Below are 16,891 nucleotides of genomic sequence, written 5' to 3'. Positions count from 1 at the left end.
TTTCTAACTAGGCCTAAAACAGCTAGACTGGACACTAGCAGTGCATTTTCGCCTCAGCCTTCAGGCATCCGATAATCGATTATCTTCTGATAAGAACCTCATCCTCTACTCCTCACTCTCTTTTCTCCTCAACTTTATTTCGGCTTTTACTTCAGGCGTTTTTATCTCCTCTTCTAACTGAAATCTGATTCTCGAAACGAGCTCGCTCCTTCTCCCCGCTTTTGACCTCGTTAGCGACGTCACCGCAATCAATTCAACACCTTCAAACGGCCGTGTCTGTCACAACTGGATCTAAGGACAAGGTTCCGGTAACAGCAAATTTTTTTCACCCATAGCGCCGAGATGTCACGGAGACCATCATCAGGTGTGATTGACCTGACGTCAAGTTCAAGATCAGTACCACGAGGTATAAAACGGAGGAGAGTAGGTGGCAATGACACACCAGGCTCTATATATGCATCATCATCGGCAGATGCATCCTCGTCCAACGAACCGCAACAAACAAGCTCACATGGAGAAGATGATTATATTGAATCTGTCGATCTCACGGAAGTCAACGATGACTACGCGCTAGCCAAAACTCTCGCCAAACAACGAGAAGACGCTATCAAAGCTCAGGCAGCCACGGAGAATAAAGAGGGGCGGACAACATTGCTGGCATTCAAGTGTGCGATTTGCATGGATACTCCGACGGATGCAACGACTACGTTGTGTGGTATGTTCGATTGTGTCTCGTTCTGTTGGTCAGGGTACTAATGAAAGATGTAGGCCATATGTTCTGTCATAAATGCATAACAGACTCGCTTCGGTATGAAGAGGAACGTTCCGAAACTGTGACCGGCAAGAGTATTAAAGGGAAATGTCCTGCGTGCCGCAAAGCCCTTACGAGAGCGGATTCACCAGGTCCAAAACGGAACCTCGTCCCGCTTCAGTTTAAGCTGAAAACGCCCTCTTGAAGAAATTTGGTTGTCGGCATTCCTCTAAAGAGATTCAGTGCAAAACGTGCACTCTTCAACTTACATACTCCGTCGAGCCCGCTATTGCCTCGCTGTGGATGGCATGTCATTAGGCTTCCCTCGTCGGCCCCGTGTTGCCTTGGTTAAGGGTTTTTTCGAAAAAAAAAGAAGACTATGAAAGGAAATAAAAGATMCTTCCGAGCCACTGTCGACTCTCATGCCATTGCTCCATGTGGCTACCACTTTTCAGTCAATCGTCTAAATTGGAGCGCCTTCAACACTTCTTTTGCACTATTTCATCGTACTTTGATACCCAACCGGCGTTGCTTATACCCTTTATTTGCAGATTTTGTCCAGCGAATCAATGCATTATGATCATAACTAATGAAATTATCGGCTACTACTCTCACAATATAGGACCATTATCGCTCCTTATAACCGCCTTCCAGAGTATTCCGTCTACTAACACCACCACCCAATTTCCCTCTAAGCATTGCATCACCCTTCCTCCCCAATACTACCTCCAACGCCTGCACAAGAGCAGTAGAATCATACCGCATACCCAGCGCAGTCTTGCCATCATCCGATATAATCTTCCGTCCATATAATCGTAGTGTTTCGATCCCCATGGCAGATAACCGTTCGCGATCTACGGATGGCGTCCCTGGACCCTCCAGGTGCAGGATGTGTGTGACGTATGATGTGTATGGAAATTGTTTCTTGCCTGCTATCATTGGTGATGACAACGTTGATGGCTCGATAATACTTGGTAGCGAAGTCTCCGGAGTAATGATCGGATTTTGAGCAGTAGATGAACCAGGTAGACCGGTCATGACAGAGTCCATACTACGATGTCTGCCGCCGTCTCGTCCTAAACCTGCAACAGCGCCTCCTCGTCCACGACTCTCCTCTCCAGCTTTGACAATCGCTTCTACAAAATCCACCGCTGTAAAAGGCTCACTCGATGGTCCCGTTTCTCGGTCGAGAGATCCATTCAAGATCAGAATCTTGTGCCGCGCTGGACTCATGGCTATCGCTTTGCCGACCCCCCTCAGAATAAGTGAGGGTATGATGGATGTATATAACGAGCCAATGCTATATATAATCGCCTGACTGTCATTTATGGCTTCCAGCACTCGCGGATTGGCCGGTGGTCGAATTTCCTGGCCATACGGGTTGATGTACCATATCCGCGAAATGCGACAGGCAAGTTCCTCAGTATCAGTTTTATTGAATGTAATATTCTTATATCGCAGGCTGGGTAATGAGCCAGGTATATGATCGTCTTGATAGGAAGTAGCATCGTCCATGTCGAGGTAATCAGAATCATCCGCGTCTCCATCCGCTAAGAGCAAGCTTGCTCTCCTTCTGCCAAGTTTGGGTGATCCGGGAGCATTGCTTGGATGCGAAATGCTATTTTGCCCGACAATCACAGATCCGTCTTCAAGAGACGCTGAAATGTGATGTGAAAAATTCGAGTTGATAGCTGGGATAACGCGGACAAGGTCCGATGATACTCCGCCTATACTGCCCAGAAGGTGAATGGCGCTCTCAAAACTGCCAGTGAAAAGGCGTGCGCCTGTCAGAAACAGATTTCCGACACTCGCGGAACTAAAATCGAATGTAGATGTAGGTGGCCGAGCTCTTTTCAGAATCTCAAGATTGAGATAATTAAAGAACGATCGAATCAATTCTTTTTTAGCTGGTGTAATAGCCGACCATAGAGGCGAAGTACCATCAACGATAGATTGCCAGTTCTCTCTCGCTGCAGTTGCGTCGACGTTAAGTCTATGATTGAAAAGAGCTTTTACTGCAGCTCTTTCTGAGTCTGGTGCTGAGTCTGGTATCAACCGTACCAATCTACCTGTAGTCCAGTCAGTGTCATGATTTCCAGTTATTACTAGGCCAGATGATCACTCACTTCGGACATCTCCAATTCCGGGCCCGCCAAATATTCGTATCAGCTCCGACGTTGAGCCACCGTTGTCAGATATGGGGATAACGTAATTGAGAAGACATTGTTTACTCGCCCTCACCGTATTGAAGGCGTCTACCAGGCTATTGGCTGCACTCCCGCCGGAGAACACGACAATGCCACGATAGAAGGCTGAGTCTTCTATGTTGAGCTCTGCTGTCATGCTGAATCAGTGGTTCAGCAGGTCGAATATCGATAATACTGGTGACTCGGTCCTCACATTCCTGTCATCAATCTGTGTGACTCAAAAATACGACATCAGAATGTTCTTCAATATCGTACATCAACAAACTTGAATACAAGTCTAAAGTACATCCAAGATCAATACTCAATGACTAGGAACGTGCGGTCATATCGATGTACGTTAAGTGAAGAAGTCGGAATTTTAAAAATGGGAGCTGGAACTTAAACTAAAGCGGCCAGATTTCAAAATTACCAAAATTACGCAATCCATAATGAAAATTACCAACATGTATATTAGGGACTGTATCTATGCCTCAACAGTAGCAACAAGAAATATAGCATAATCGTAAAGGCCATGGAAAGAGACATTAATTAAAGCTGAAAGTCTCTTCCTTTATGCAGAGATCTCCTTGACCAATTCTACAGCCCTTTTCGCTAGGGTTTCTGTATCTGGAGGGAATCGGCCACTGACATAGTTGTAAGCTTCGTCCTCAACGATGAACCTAGACACAAATAGTAATGATATTAGCCATTAGAATAAGAGCGAAGCTGTTTGTAGAATATGACTAACGGCGCAGGACTTAGGCTATTCTTGAATTGTTTGTCTGGATTATCCAGCACGTTCCGAACCTACTCGAAGATACGATGTCAGTGAATTGATAAAAGGAAATCACAATCAAGGCATATTTCCTTACAATAGTCTCGACATTATCGGTACCTTTTCCGTATGTCTTGTAATAATCTCCCAAGAACGGCCTGGTTATCCAAAAGATACCAGACTCCATCGCCCCCTGAAGAGCCGTTGTCGTAGTATCATGCAAAACACTTTTCCCATTTGGCAAGGTGACTGTAGAGAGAGTCTGCACTCCGTGGCAAACTGCTGCCACTACTTTCCGACTCGGCTTGCGGGTTTGAGGAAAATATGAGGCGAGATGTTTCTGTAAGACTTCCGAGTCTATGGCTTGTCTGACGGCTTTATCATGACCACCAGGTAAATAAATCATGTCATAGTCTGCGACAGAAAAGGCTGGATCAGACCAGCTCAAGGGGCTTTTAGCTGCTGGATCTTGGATCATTTGCTCGTATTTCTTAATCGCATCTTGTTTTGCACCCTGATAAAGCGTGAGCTTTCTGTAAGAATCGGTTTCCAGAAGAAATGATACTTACGAGTAACTTGCCCGATATTCCTGAAATCATGCGCTCGTCACATTTGGGCGCATTTCCTGTTTCAGTCGCAAATTGAACTTGGAATCCTGCTTCTTTGAAGACTGTGTATGCTACTGCGGTTTCTGTTCCTATGTTAGCTCTGTACAGGGATCCTCCTAGTCTACAGCTAACCCGTTGGGTCATGACCATAATCAGCCATGGGAATGAGAACTTTTGTAAAGCCCATTTCGTATATTGTTGTTGTTGATTTTAATTACAGTCTGCTTGACGTTATCTGTTTTAGTGCCACTATGCAAATTTGACAGACAACTTGATTTGTAGATAGTTGTAGATAACTAGAAATGATTGTTGACTTAAAGCAGGAAGTAGGAATGGATCATGGAAGATTAGACTTTAATAAGTAGGAAAGTGCTACGGACGTAACGCCATACCTTTAAACGCTAGTCCGCTCTTGGAGCCTCTCGAATGAATAGAATACGGTGTAATACGGCCGTCTTCCATGTAATTTTGCCGTACGTATCGTCAATACGGCCGTTGCAACATCGCTTTCTTCTCTTGCTCTCACACCTCCCTGTCCACTGCAACAACACGCGTGGCATCCTTTTCAGACAATGTTTGTCTGGTACATTCATCGCTGCTGTGGTCACTTGTATCACTAGATTTATCCCGGCCCTTATCTAGCAATAGCCTAAATACTAGATATATCTTCTCTTTACCTCCGATGCAATCAACAGCGTTATCTAGAGCCATATCAGCACAATTATAAGCCATCCGACGCAGCATCCCCTTTTCCAGCCATTGCCTGACTCATATACAAAAAACGAGTCCGTTGGTGATCTTTCCATATGTCATAGACTTTGCTTACCAGCGGACTTAGCTCTATTTGATATGAAAATGTGTCTGTCGACTGGAAGTGGAATGACATAGCCTCGGGTAAGTTGGGAGCCGAAGACTATTTTCCAACACCAGTGCACCCAGACCAACAAGAGTGCCAAATTCCCATAACATGGCAAAGTATGCGTTTTCTCCAATGACATATCCAAGGATGGCAGCGGCGACATCAACAGCGAAGGCCTATAATAACAATTTAGGTTAAATTTGGGCACGCATGAATAAAAGATTTGATTGCTACCCTATTTAATAGATCAAAGGATGCTACCGGTCAAGTAATACTACAGTCGAATGTACAAACCACGCCACAAGGCTAGGCAAGCCCCGTGGTGATCGCATAGCTCACATCGTCATTAAACGAATAGGTTGCATCAAAGTCATGAGGACCACCATTGCTTGCAATGTAAAGTATAGCGTTGTAGTGGCGCCAGTAACGTGTAGGGTAGCTCCAAGATCGAATTGAGAAATGATCATTCCCATTAATTCCAGTTTGGGGGCAAAATGTAGCGTCTTCGCTAAACTGCTTGCTATTGTCATTCGCGTCAAGGCTAAGTTGGTAATTATAATGACGGATATAGCTGCCCGGGGTGTCTTTCGATTCAAATGAGTAGCAGTCGCTATTGCCCAGGCCTGTATGAACGACCCAGCTAGCCTGCTCTCTAAGATCTGCGCTGCTAGAAGATGAAACAATCTGCGTATTGACAGTGGAGCCGGTATGGGCGATATACCGTGTTGTGCAACAGGCGGTTGTTACGCGCAAAGAGATGGTCGAGCCTTTAGCAAATTTGAAATTTGGAGATACGAGACCCGCAGTACCATATTTGGCAGCAACGATATTGGCCTGAACTTTGTTTTCGGTATCGTCAGATGGATATCCAGTCGTCATAACACCTTCGTAGAACGTTCCCTGTGCCCTGTCACTATTGTCACCACCAATCCCAAGAATAATGGCACCCTCCTTATGCATAGGATCATAGCCTCCGCTTGGGCGTGCTCCGCTGTACATTGTCGATAGTGAGCCCGAAGTAGCATCTCCACCGCGGAGAGCCCATTGTCCTGCCGTGCCCTTGAGTATCGCAGTCACGAAGCGGGTCTGCAAACTCTTGTTGTCATCATTCACATTACTGTCACCGCCAGAAAACAAGCCATTCTCGAGATCAGCCTGAACCCATGGCCCATTGCCAGAACCTTTGTATCCGCCATTACCAAAGTAAATGGCTTCCATATGGCCATTGCCGGTGTCTTGGCTATTTGTTTCGGCGTTTCCGTAATCGAAACAGCATCTGTCATTATAGTGCGTGCCGTCAAAGACTGCATACATTCCCTCGGCAGCATCGCCAGTAATTGAGCCGTTTATGTTGTTATTGCGGTAGCCAGTGTACGGAGAAATGAACACTCCATATGCCTTTGAGCCACTAACGAAAACCGGTGCACCGATTGCGCTTGCTAAATAGTCTTTACCACCGCTATCTGGGCCTTGAGCAGCACCTCCAGGTGGCGCCTGTGTGAGGTGGTTTCCTCTACCGGACTGGTCATAGATTATGCTTATGAGACAGGTTGAGCCGGAGCAGAACGATTCTTGAGTGCTACTATCGGCAACACCATTGGACAGAGGTTTGATATCGTTCGTGACACCGTCAGAGCCGCGGATCACTTGATACAGTGCATCCGTATAGCTGTCGTACAAGGCACGAACAGTGCTGTGTGCAGCATAACAAGGCGTGCCACCAGCGGCATAAATGTCACAAGGTGCGTCAGCTCTGACAGACGAGCATGCGAGAACAAGACCGAGTGCAAAGGCGCCGAAGCTAGATTGTGAATGCATGTTGATTCAAGTGTGCTCTCCAAAGAACATAAGCAAAGGATCACATCTTGGGTTCGCACCTGGGTAGGCATTTTTATATTGTACTTCATACTCCTATTCTAGCATGCTGACTGTTACATTGTGTCTAGCTCCCCACAAACTATATAAAGCTCTCTATATCCGGTGGCGGTCCGCTTGATACGAGAAAGGGAGCTAGGCAGGTCATGTTTACACGTTGGGGGCTAGTCGAGGGCTAAGCCTCTGAAGTTACCAACACAAGGCGACAAAAGTTTATTAAACATTTTGCAAATCTAGGCGTAAATGTATGGACTCTATTTGTATGCCATACTGAGTGAGGATCGAATTCTCAATTGTTATACATTACTATTCATGCTGATTGATATTGCATGGTAGACATAAGGCCGAATATTCCAAGTTTTTTTTGCGATATTGCGTTCCTAGGTTAATTTATGTGTCAGGCCTCCATTGCACTTGGAATGTCTCAGATGATTAATTGTTCTGAGATACCCTAAATCTGACAGCCAAGCCAAAATTGTCTAAATATTGCTCGATTATACTCCGTAAGCTGAACTTGACCACGTCTTGTTGCAATTGGCACACTTTATCCCTAAAGCGGCTGATTCCAAGTCATCCGGCAGTGATTACCAACCAGTAAGTTCCCAGACAGCAACACAGAAGACTACTTTACATTGTAAATCCTATGATACTCTATTAATACTTTTTCAAGATCACTAATATAGTTACGGGGCGAGATAAGGCGCTATGAAACACTGGATTGGTCACTAACTAAGACGACAACTGATTTCTAACACTATTACAGGGACGAGAAGCCTATATTTATACACGAGCTCTAGGGTTCGCCTATAAGAGAGCCCTAACCGTTTAGGGAGGCCCTCAGGGGTTAACTACATGTATTGACATCTTGGCGGCCAAGCCAATATATGACCATTGCCAAGCTTCCGGTGGCTCGTACGCGCCGAACATAACCTCTGGAGCGCTCCAGCTTATAGAGATATATTCTCCGAGGCCCTCGCTTAGCAATATATATTCTCCGGGGTCTTCGCTCAGGCATATATATAAATATCCTCCGACACCATTGTATATTCTCCGCCTACCGTATACACCGCGGTAGGACCGCGACAAATCAATATGGGCCCCATTGAAGGACAAGTGGGAATTGGCCGGGCCAAAATGCAGTATCGAGATGGTCGAATGAGCTCCGAGGCTCAAGAGCCTTACCTTCAGGCGTCCAAAATGATTATTCTGGTGTATGCAACGTCATTCCAATTGAGTTGGCAGTTACTCAGTCATTGTTTCAGCTAGCAATGTCTTAGAATAGGTGTCAAATATTGCGAAGCGTTTGTCGCGAGCCAAAATATACACGTTTTCTACTAATAGTTCATACTTCCAATCGAAATAGTAATAAGTAAAATACTCATTGAAACTCAATATAATGCAGGTGCTTGTTGTACGTAGCCCTCCATCGTTTATACGACCTCTCTCGATATCGAATCTTTATTGTACATAAACCCTACTTCTCAATGCTCTCCACATGTTCTGTCTCTGCCGCTACATTCTGCGTCTTCTCACATCCAAACGCTCTTTCTCCAGAGTGACAGATACGTGGTTCGTCAGATATGGAGAAGGATCGCGGACGAAGAGAGCACCCACAAACGCAATGACGCCAAACGGGATGGTAGACAGCCACACAATCCGGTATGCATCGCTCCAGCCCCATTGGATAGCCTTCCTAGCAGCATCGACCACATCTGCCGATGTGTCGGTAAGATTGCCTACTGCAGCGGTCCCGGATAGATAGGAAATCAGTTCTGGTATCTGTTCAGATGGGAACCCCAGCGGTAGCACGGCGTCTGTCACACGCCTGAGAATTGCTGGCGTGGATTTGTTTTGTAAGATCGTTGTGAATATGGTGGTGCCGATGGAGCCACCGAGGAATCGAAACGTGCCTAGAAGCCCAAGTGCCAGGCCGATATTTCGCTGAGGTACGTGGATACTTGCAGTGAGATAGCAACATGTGGTCATCCAGGCAAACGGTGTGTTGGCAAAGAATTGGCAGATTATAGCCAGGGGTAGTCGATCCGGAGTACTCAGAGCAAGCAGAGCAGTGAAGATAGTCTGGACCGTAATTGCCACCACTAGCTGAATATGGATATGTCGAATACGATAGGCAAATGTACCAAGAACTGTGCCTCCAAGAGAGCCGCCGAATCCGGCTGGGATGTTGTAGAACCCTGCCTTGGTTGCATCGCGTGTATACACGTCCGCGAGATTCTGGGGAATCAAGTCGGTCATAGAGATATACACGAGCCCAACCACGAAGATTAAAATCAACAAGACCGTATATTCGCGGACTTTGGACATGATATGGTAAGGGAAATTTGGACGTTTGGCGTATCCCCCAAAATCCCAGACGAAGGCCATTGCGAAAATCACAAACCCTAGAATCAATGGGACTAGTACAGCCGCACTTTTCCATGGCTGCGTTACGCCAGCCCATCCAAGACCCAGGAGGAAAAGGGTAAGACCGGCAGTGTAAAAGAAAATGCCTGGATAATCAAGCTCACGGAGGATTTGTGTGCGAGTGCGGTCTCTCAGTGGTCGTGATGGTGGTGTGTAGAAGATTGCAGTCCCTACGAAGGCAGTGACGCCTGTTATTGCGCCTAGGATGAAGACCCAGCGCCAACTGGATCTTTGCGCTAGAGTCAGACCGATTAACGGCCCGAATGTGCTGAACGGGAGAAGGCAGAAATCGGTAAATCCCACCCCGATAGACCGGTAGCGGTTTGGCAACAGTTCAGCAATGCTTGGGTAGATTCTATCAATTGATTCGTTAGTGAATTCTTTGATAAGAGAATAAAGCTTGCACTGACACAAATATAGTCCCTGTTCCTAGTCCCAGGATGACCATGCTAGCTATACACTGATTTACGCTCTGCGCGGTTGAACCAACTATATGGCCAACGATCAGTAATCCCTGACCAGTAAGAATAATATATCGTCGACCAAAATAATCACTGAGCTGGCCCGCGATTGCAAATGCAACGCTGCCTCCGACTGTCCATCCAGAAACCATCCAGTTAACGTTCAGCGTAGTGCCCTGCAAGGCTATCCCAATTCTAGTCAGAATAGGAAATATCGTGAGCAGAGTAAAGCTGAGACCCGGATGAACAGTGAAGGACAAAAAGAGAATCGCTACGATAGTTGACCATGACACTTTGCCATCGGCATTACTATCTTCGAGCGCGGTGCGATGGGGATCGCCATTGTCATCGTATATGTGTGGATCGAGTTCTTCCTGTCCGATTTTATGCACAGGGTTTGCAACTTGGCTGATTTCCATGGTCGTATCTTTCGATAGTATGTAACAAGAAGAGGAGATAGCAGGTGCTTCTCTTACCTATGCAGGCAGTCAATGCAAGGGATGTTATAGCTCGTGGCTCGTCAATAACTTCCTTCTTGGAGGATAAGGTCGGCCCGTCCTCTCAACCCACCGGGCCGACTGTTTCTTTGTTCTATCCCTTCACTCCATATTCTGATCACAAAGCGGTTATATCCGATCCGGCGGAACAAGTCAATATTGACATTGTATAAGTGGAAGAGTTGTGAGACGAGAAAATGGAGAGAATTCAACGATGGATTGTTTCAAGGTGACTATTTATCCATACTCTACATACTTCCAAGGTTATAACTAGTTGGTTTTGTTTGCTTATGATGTTCTATATAACTCATCCAGATTGGGTTAGCGTCGGTTTGGTAGTACCAATACTCGAGGATGCTATCCTCGGCTATTGCAAATTCAGTCTACAATCGACATTCTCTACAATACTGCCATACATACGCCCTAAAGTAGAGGATATGCGTACTGTAGTATATGGCTATATACCATTTAATAATGAACCTGATCCGCCAATCGGAGGCGCCGGCTAGCGATTTCCCCATAACCTTATTTCCCCGCATAAATCACGTATTCGTATTGAGTGTCGCATTAATTCCTCAATTACCGCGCATGTTCTTGATGGTAAAATCATTGCTACTGATACAATCATTGCCTATCGGTCTCCTTCTCACAATGACAGAGTCTCGGACCAGTGTTCGTGACCAGGCGCGACCGCGGCAGGTGCTTTCCACTACCGCCTGCCACAGCTGTCGTTCGTTGAAAGTAAACGTTCCCATCTGAGCTATAGAGCTATGACCAATCCTGATCATCGTTTTAAAACTAGATCCGATGCTCTCGAGGGTCTCCTAGTTGTTCTCGATGCCTCAAGAAGAAGATCACTTGTATTTATCCCGAACCACCAAATCGAAAGTTGCTTGCTGCACGCCGCAGCGGGAGAGCTTTCTCAAGGTTTAGTGCTCCGAGCGAAGAGACGGGTCCTTCGGTTGGCTCCGTCACCGCGGTTCACACATTAGATCAAATTTCAGATCCAAATGTAGATGATATGCCGTTTGCTGAGTTGCTCTCTTCAGCCGGAACTCCTCCATTGCCTCTCTCTTCGGAATTCCATCCTATATCATCGATACGTGATGATCCTGACCGAGACGCGGTACCGCAAGTGAATGGCAGTGCATACGAGAATAACACTCCCCAGGATCGACGGAAATTACCTGAACGCGCAATCGGCTTCTTGTTAATAGAGGTATATTTTTCAAGGATCTTCTCGGCCTCATTACTGTACAATCACAAAGAATTCGTGGAGTGTTATAGTGCTGGCACTCTTCCAAAGCATGTCTTACTAAGCACCTTTGCAATCTCATCATTGTGCGTATGGTCGATTTCATGGAGAATACATGAGGATGATACCACTAACCAGGAGCAATATCTGAATTGATAGATTCTGCCGCCCATCTCCAGCCGAAACATGCGGGAAGATCTCGCCTCTTGGTGAGCTAAAATCGTTGCGAGATTGCGGTCGTGAGTGGGCCGAATGGGCAAGCGAATTGGTTTTGGTGTCATCTGATACGCCTACTTTGGCCCATGTCTGCTCATGTGACGTGCTTAGTCTTTACTGGTTTGCCTTGGGTGAGACTGAAAGGTCGATGTTCCATGCTAGTAAGTATGAGCTTGTCACTCATCATTCTCCGTCTGATCTCTTTTTGTAGCCGTCTCGCAAACATCATTGCGCCTTCTGGATCGCAAGGGCAGGTTAGGAGATATAGATGACCGGCTTTGGAGCTCCAACCCTATTTTAAAGGATCGTGTGCGCTGGGCATGTTTCATCAAGAGCTGTATCATTGAACCGGCCCCTGGGTGCCAGTTCCCAGACTTTTATTTGGATACAAAGCCAATGTTTGAACGGAACTTCCCATCGCCGGACCGTTTGAATTCAGTCTCGACTACTCGCGACGGCTTTGTTGATTGGCTAGTCTGGGATGAGACCTATTCTCAGACAAGTGCCATATATATGCTAGAAGCTTTACGACTTTGGTAAGCTTTCTGACTTTCAATATGGTTCACTTCTCAGTCCCATGGAGACATATTCATGCTGGCATGCTTTTCATGATGCTATATTTTGACGCTTTCACATGCTTCTCACGACTCATCTTATTTTTTAATTAGGCGTAAAACAAAGGAGTACGTTCGGAAACTCGAAGAGTCGAGTTATCAGTCCTGTTTGGCAACCTTCTTTGAACTTGATGGCAGCTTACAGGATTTTTACTCATCGCTTCCAAGTGAATTTAAGAGTGGAAACCTGATGAGCCGCTCGAAAAGCGAACCTCTTCAGCGCAATGCATTTTTCATTCTTTCGATATACCATCTCTGTATGATTTTCCTTCACTCATCCATGGTACCGGCATTGTCTCTCTCAACGGCAGGCAAAGCAATTCCTCCCACCGTTATCAAGATTTCTTCCCAGACCGCGACTACTCACGCCGAATGTTTTGCAAAATTGACCCGTGGCTACTTGAGAACAACGCCGGAAATTGCGAAGATTCCTTCTTTTGTAGGTTATTGCGCATTTGTGACAGGAATGGTACTTTCAGCAGTTATGGCGTTTATTGGTCCGGAAAAGGGACAAGGCGTTCGACGCGATGGTGCTGTCTGCGCTTTGTTGGTGTGGGAGCTCAAGGTGTATTGGCCGACTCTACAATGTTTCGTAAGTCTCTATTTTCAATTGCTTCTAGCTCTCACTTTGATTATCATATTAATACTGGTCTTGTTTTAGTACCAAGATTTGGAGACTCATTTTCGATTATCCGAATTCGACTACACGACACTATTAAACAACAATCTACTTGATCCTCAAGCCCACGATTCACCCAGGACAACTGACATGAACGATTCTAGCGTGGCAGCCTTTATTGCAGCATCATGCAATCTCATATATTCCCCTAAATGTGAATTTATTCACCGACCATACTCTGACGACCACGATCATACCAGCACCGCTGGCACATCCCCAAAAACGAATGATTCTAGTAGCTATGATCGAGATCGGAGTCAGCCAACCAACGCTGATTTTGAAACACTATCTACGTATATATCTAGTATTGTTTCACCGTCAAATCAGCTTCCGATGGACTTGGATCTTTCAACAGCTAGTTGGACCAACCTCTTTACAGATACGGGCGGCGGAATTTTTGGATGAATTTGTGGGCGACCACCTCCGATCTATGTATCTATCCTTAGTTCCAGATATGCTTTGATGAGTAAATCATATTCGAGGCAGGTTATATGTCACTAGCATTGCACTACAGATATTGTGCCGATCGAAACTCTGTTAGAAGCTCCAAATATCCTCCAAAGTAGACGAATGTGCAATCCAAATCAAGGCATTTTCACCTTCACCCTTCTTCAACTCCGCAGTTTGCCTAATTATTTCTCTTGCCTCCTCTTCATCTTCATGATAGGTGTCTGTCGGGGTAACCTTTACCCCTTTACCAAACGGTGCCTCCGGATAATCAACAAAATGCATAGAATGAAAACAATCGCCCCCTAGAAATGCCCACTTGACTTTTCCATCCTTTCGTTTGACGCGTGCCAGCGCGGCCAAGTTTCCAGGACAATGTCCTGGGGCGTCAATAAGCCAGAAACTACCGTCACCAAAGAAATTGTATGCTTTCTTGAAAGGTCCCAGAGGCTGCCACTTCTCGGGGGCCACCTCCGGGGATGGTAATTCCTCGACTGGCAGCTCGGAATTCTCTTTATGCCAAATTCGGCCGTCAAAGGTGCTGTCAGCTTCTGCAGGCCAGGATTTTGATGCCCAGTCTAGAGTACCGTGACCGCACAGCACTTTGGCGTTGGGGAAGAAATTGCCGACGGGGAAGATGTGATCCCAATGGCCATGACTGATTTTTTTACACCAATCAATACATACATTCCTGTCTCACACGAGCGTGGTGATTTGAACATACCTAGCGACAATGTATTTGACATCTTTGGGATCTGCACCCACAGAAATGACGTCCTGCGCAGGGTCTCGCTTGGCGGGGATCGTACTGAAGACTTTGTGCTGGACTCTTTGGATTCGAGGTGGATACAAAGATAAGTCCTATTTGTTTCTATGCGTCAATCATTGTTCTTTTGCAATAATATAAAACTGGAAACGAGGCACAGATCCTTTGAGAACATACATGAGCAACCCCCAAATCAAACCAAAATTTAGTATTAGAGGGTGCATGCTGGATGAAAAATCTCCACGAGGTGGCGTAATTTTTGCCTGTGAGACCAGCAATGGCTGTTGATGCTTCTATCTGCATCCACCCGGTCTCAAAGGCCGCAATGGAGAGGACGGCATCGTCAGTCTCGGGGGTGGGGAGAGGGTTTGTTTGTTTATAGGCCATTTTGTCTGTTTTTGTGCTCAATCAGTCAATATAAATAAATTTGAATACTTGGTCTACCGATCAAAAACAACACAAGCTATTCCTTGCAGATTCCGACCTATAGTTATATTCAACCGCCCATTATCGCGGCTCGAGGGGTCGGCCCGGCTTGATCTGCAGCACCTACCAGTTGACATAAATACTCACCGGCCCGCCTGTGTCCAGTTCGAGGATGTGCGAGTACTTTCTTATTTTCAAAATTTGATCGAGAGTACGCACAATATGACAATCTCATTTCCATTTCCTGTTCCTTCTAGCAGCCCATTCGGGGTTTATAATATCCCTTTCGGGATATACAGTACTTCGGGAACAGTCAGTACCCCGTGCAGTAAAGATAGCAGCTTGGATTGTTCTTGACCTCCAATAGACGCCTAGGGTTGCCACTGCCGTCGGGAACTATGTGCTCGATCTAGATACCCTACTTCAGCATGGCATTCTTGCAGACCCGATATTGACACATTCCCTTGGCGATGTTTTTCTAAAACCATACCTCAATGACTTCGCCGCACTTCCAATCTCTGATCGTCGAACAGTCCGCGCGATCATCATCCATCATCTTACCACTGCTGATTCTCCGTTGTTCAAAGACGAGTCTCTGCAGCAGAAGGCTTTCATTCCGATCCAAAATGTCACCATGCACCTGCCTATGCGGCTTACGGACTATACCGATTTCTACTCCTCGCTGGTGCATGCCGACAAAGTAAGATGATACAAACTCCTGAGGTAAAGCAGCCTTCTAACCACACAACGCCTTCTAGGCCGGCAAAGCAATGAACATCCCCATTCCACCCGCCTTCTACGAATACCCAATGGCCTACAACGGCCGCGTCTCTTCCGTCGCAGTTTCTGGCACAGAAGTCATCCGTCCCAAGGGTTTCTTCCTCCGCAATCCTAAAGACAAGCACGTCGAGTACCAAGCCTCTCAAGAACTCGACTTTGAAGTTGAAATGGGCTGTTTCATTTCCCTACCGGTAGCTCCGGGAAATGTGGTGAATGCCAAGGATGCGTGGAAGCATGTTTTTGGATACGTCCTATTGAACGACTGGTCTGCCAGAGACGTGCAGAAGTATGAAATGCATCCGTTTGGACCGCTTCATTCAAAGAGTTTTCTTACGAGTATCTCACCCTGGGTGGTTACGCCAGATGCGCTGAGGGGCAGTATTGCGAGGCCGGTGGAATCTAATTACTCGTCGGAGCTGTCGAGTCATCTACGAAATGATCCTGATAACCATGCGGGGTATGATATTGATTTTTCGGTGACATTATCTCGTCAGTATTCTTTCAATATCGTTTTCGAGTTGTATCTCCTCTGACTGATTTGTAGGCAAAAAATCAGACCCTGTCCAAATAGTACAGACAAATCTGACAGACGCCTACTGGGACTCTCTGCAGATGATTGCGTACCAATCATCAAGCGGCTGTGGCCTCAATACTGGCGACCTTTTGGGATCTGGCACGACTTCCTCCCCTGTAAGTTGACATTCATGCTATGTATTGAGGCCTGCAAATTCATTAACTTGTCTGCAGACTCCCCAAACAAGAGACTCCAATACTCCCTCAGGATGTGGATGTCTCTTCGAGGCAAATGCTTGTGGGGAACCGCTGCCGCTTGTCGCTGGTGAGAAAGTAGTATGGCTGGAAGATGGAGACACTCTTACGATTGAAGGCTGGTTTACTACTCCTGATGGGAAGAGGGCTGGGTTTGGCCCATTGAGTGGGTTGGTGCAGCCGACGAGGGAGGCGGTTTGAAGATTTTAGCTTAGATAAGAGCTATTATAAACTGGAGATATAAAGATCATATTGCTTATGTTGATTCTCAATATATCTGTGCATTTCCTAGTACATTTAGTGATAAGCCGGTGAATTCTAAGGCGCTGTATATAGATTATGTTGCGGCCTATAAATGAAGAAAACATGACATAGAAGCCCTCAAGCCCTATAACATCCAAGCATTTGGCATGAATTGTTGAAAGATAAAAAAAAAGCAAATTTCCACGTTACTTCCTGCACAGCATCGGGCTAGGCTTAGGGTTTTTACTCTGAGGTCGGCCC

The 16,891-nt window shown here is 46.1% G+C and overlaps 6 protein-coding genes across 6 annotated transcripts; 1 reads left to right on the top strand and 5 right to left on the bottom strand.

The window, feature by feature from the left end:
- Positions 1 to 1,378: 1,378 nt before the first annotated feature.
- Positions 1,379 to 3,094, bottom strand: BHQ10_004034 (uncharacterized protein; the record flags this gene model as incomplete). Its single annotated transcript, XM_040876357.1, has 2 exons — positions 1,379 to 2,820; positions 2,878 to 3,094. 2 exons carry the CDS (start codon positions 3,092 to 3,094, stop codon positions 1,379 to 1,381), a joined length of 1,659 nt encoding a protein of 552 aa, XP_040732538.1.
- Positions 3,095 to 3,508: 414 nt separating this feature from the next.
- Positions 3,509 to 4,507, bottom strand: BHQ10_004033 (uncharacterized protein; the record flags this gene model as incomplete). Its single annotated transcript, XM_040876356.1, has 5 exons — positions 3,509 to 3,617; positions 3,686 to 3,744; positions 3,810 to 4,226; positions 4,282 to 4,403; positions 4,453 to 4,507. 5 exons carry the CDS (start codon positions 4,505 to 4,507, stop codon positions 3,509 to 3,511), a joined length of 762 nt encoding a protein of 253 aa, XP_040732537.1.
- Positions 4,508 to 5,485: 978 nt separating this feature from the next.
- Positions 5,486 to 6,997, bottom strand: BHQ10_004032 (uncharacterized protein; the record flags this gene model as incomplete). Its single annotated transcript, XM_040876355.1, has 1 exon — positions 5,486 to 6,997. One exon carries the CDS (start codon positions 6,995 to 6,997, stop codon positions 5,486 to 5,488), a length of 1,512 nt encoding a protein of 503 aa, XP_040732536.1.
- A 1,569-nt stretch (positions 6,998 to 8,566) lies between these two features.
- On the bottom strand, positions 8,567 to 10,358 carry BHQ10_004031 (uncharacterized protein; the record flags this gene model as incomplete). The annotated part of the gene is made up of 2 exons (XM_040876354.1): positions 8,567 to 9,833; positions 9,889 to 10,358. The coding sequence occupies 2 exons, from the start codon at positions 10,356 to 10,358 to the stop codon at positions 8,567 to 8,569; spliced, it is 1,737 nt and encodes a 578-aa protein (XP_040732535.1).
- Positions 10,359 to 13,737: 3,379 nt separating this feature from the next.
- Positions 13,738 to 14,800, bottom strand: BHQ10_004030 (uncharacterized protein; the record flags this gene model as incomplete). Its single annotated transcript, XM_040876353.1, has 3 exons — positions 13,738 to 14,305; positions 14,372 to 14,508; positions 14,591 to 14,800. 3 exons carry the CDS (start codon positions 14,798 to 14,800, stop codon positions 13,738 to 13,740), a joined length of 915 nt encoding a protein of 304 aa, XP_040732534.1.
- A 261-nt stretch (positions 14,801 to 15,061) lies between these two features.
- Positions 15,062 to 16,588, top strand: BHQ10_004029 (uncharacterized protein; the record flags this gene model as incomplete). Its single annotated transcript, XM_040876351.1, has 5 exons — positions 15,062 to 15,151; positions 15,207 to 15,539; positions 15,598 to 16,108; positions 16,164 to 16,309; positions 16,367 to 16,588. 5 exons carry the CDS (start codon positions 15,062 to 15,064, stop codon positions 16,586 to 16,588), a joined length of 1,302 nt encoding a protein of 433 aa, XP_040732533.1.
- Positions 16,589 to 16,891: the final 303 nt, after the last annotated feature.

This window comes from Talaromyces amestolkiae (assembly GCF_001896365.1).
Source record: "Talaromyces amestolkiae strain CIB chromosome Unknown scaffold6.1, whole genome shotgun sequence".
Lineage (NCBI taxonomy): Eukaryota > Fungi > Ascomycota > Eurotiomycetes > Eurotiales > Trichocomaceae > Talaromyces > Talaromyces amestolkiae.
Note: the sequence above shows the minus strand (reverse complement) of the source record. Positions and strands in the feature narration are given on the sequence as shown.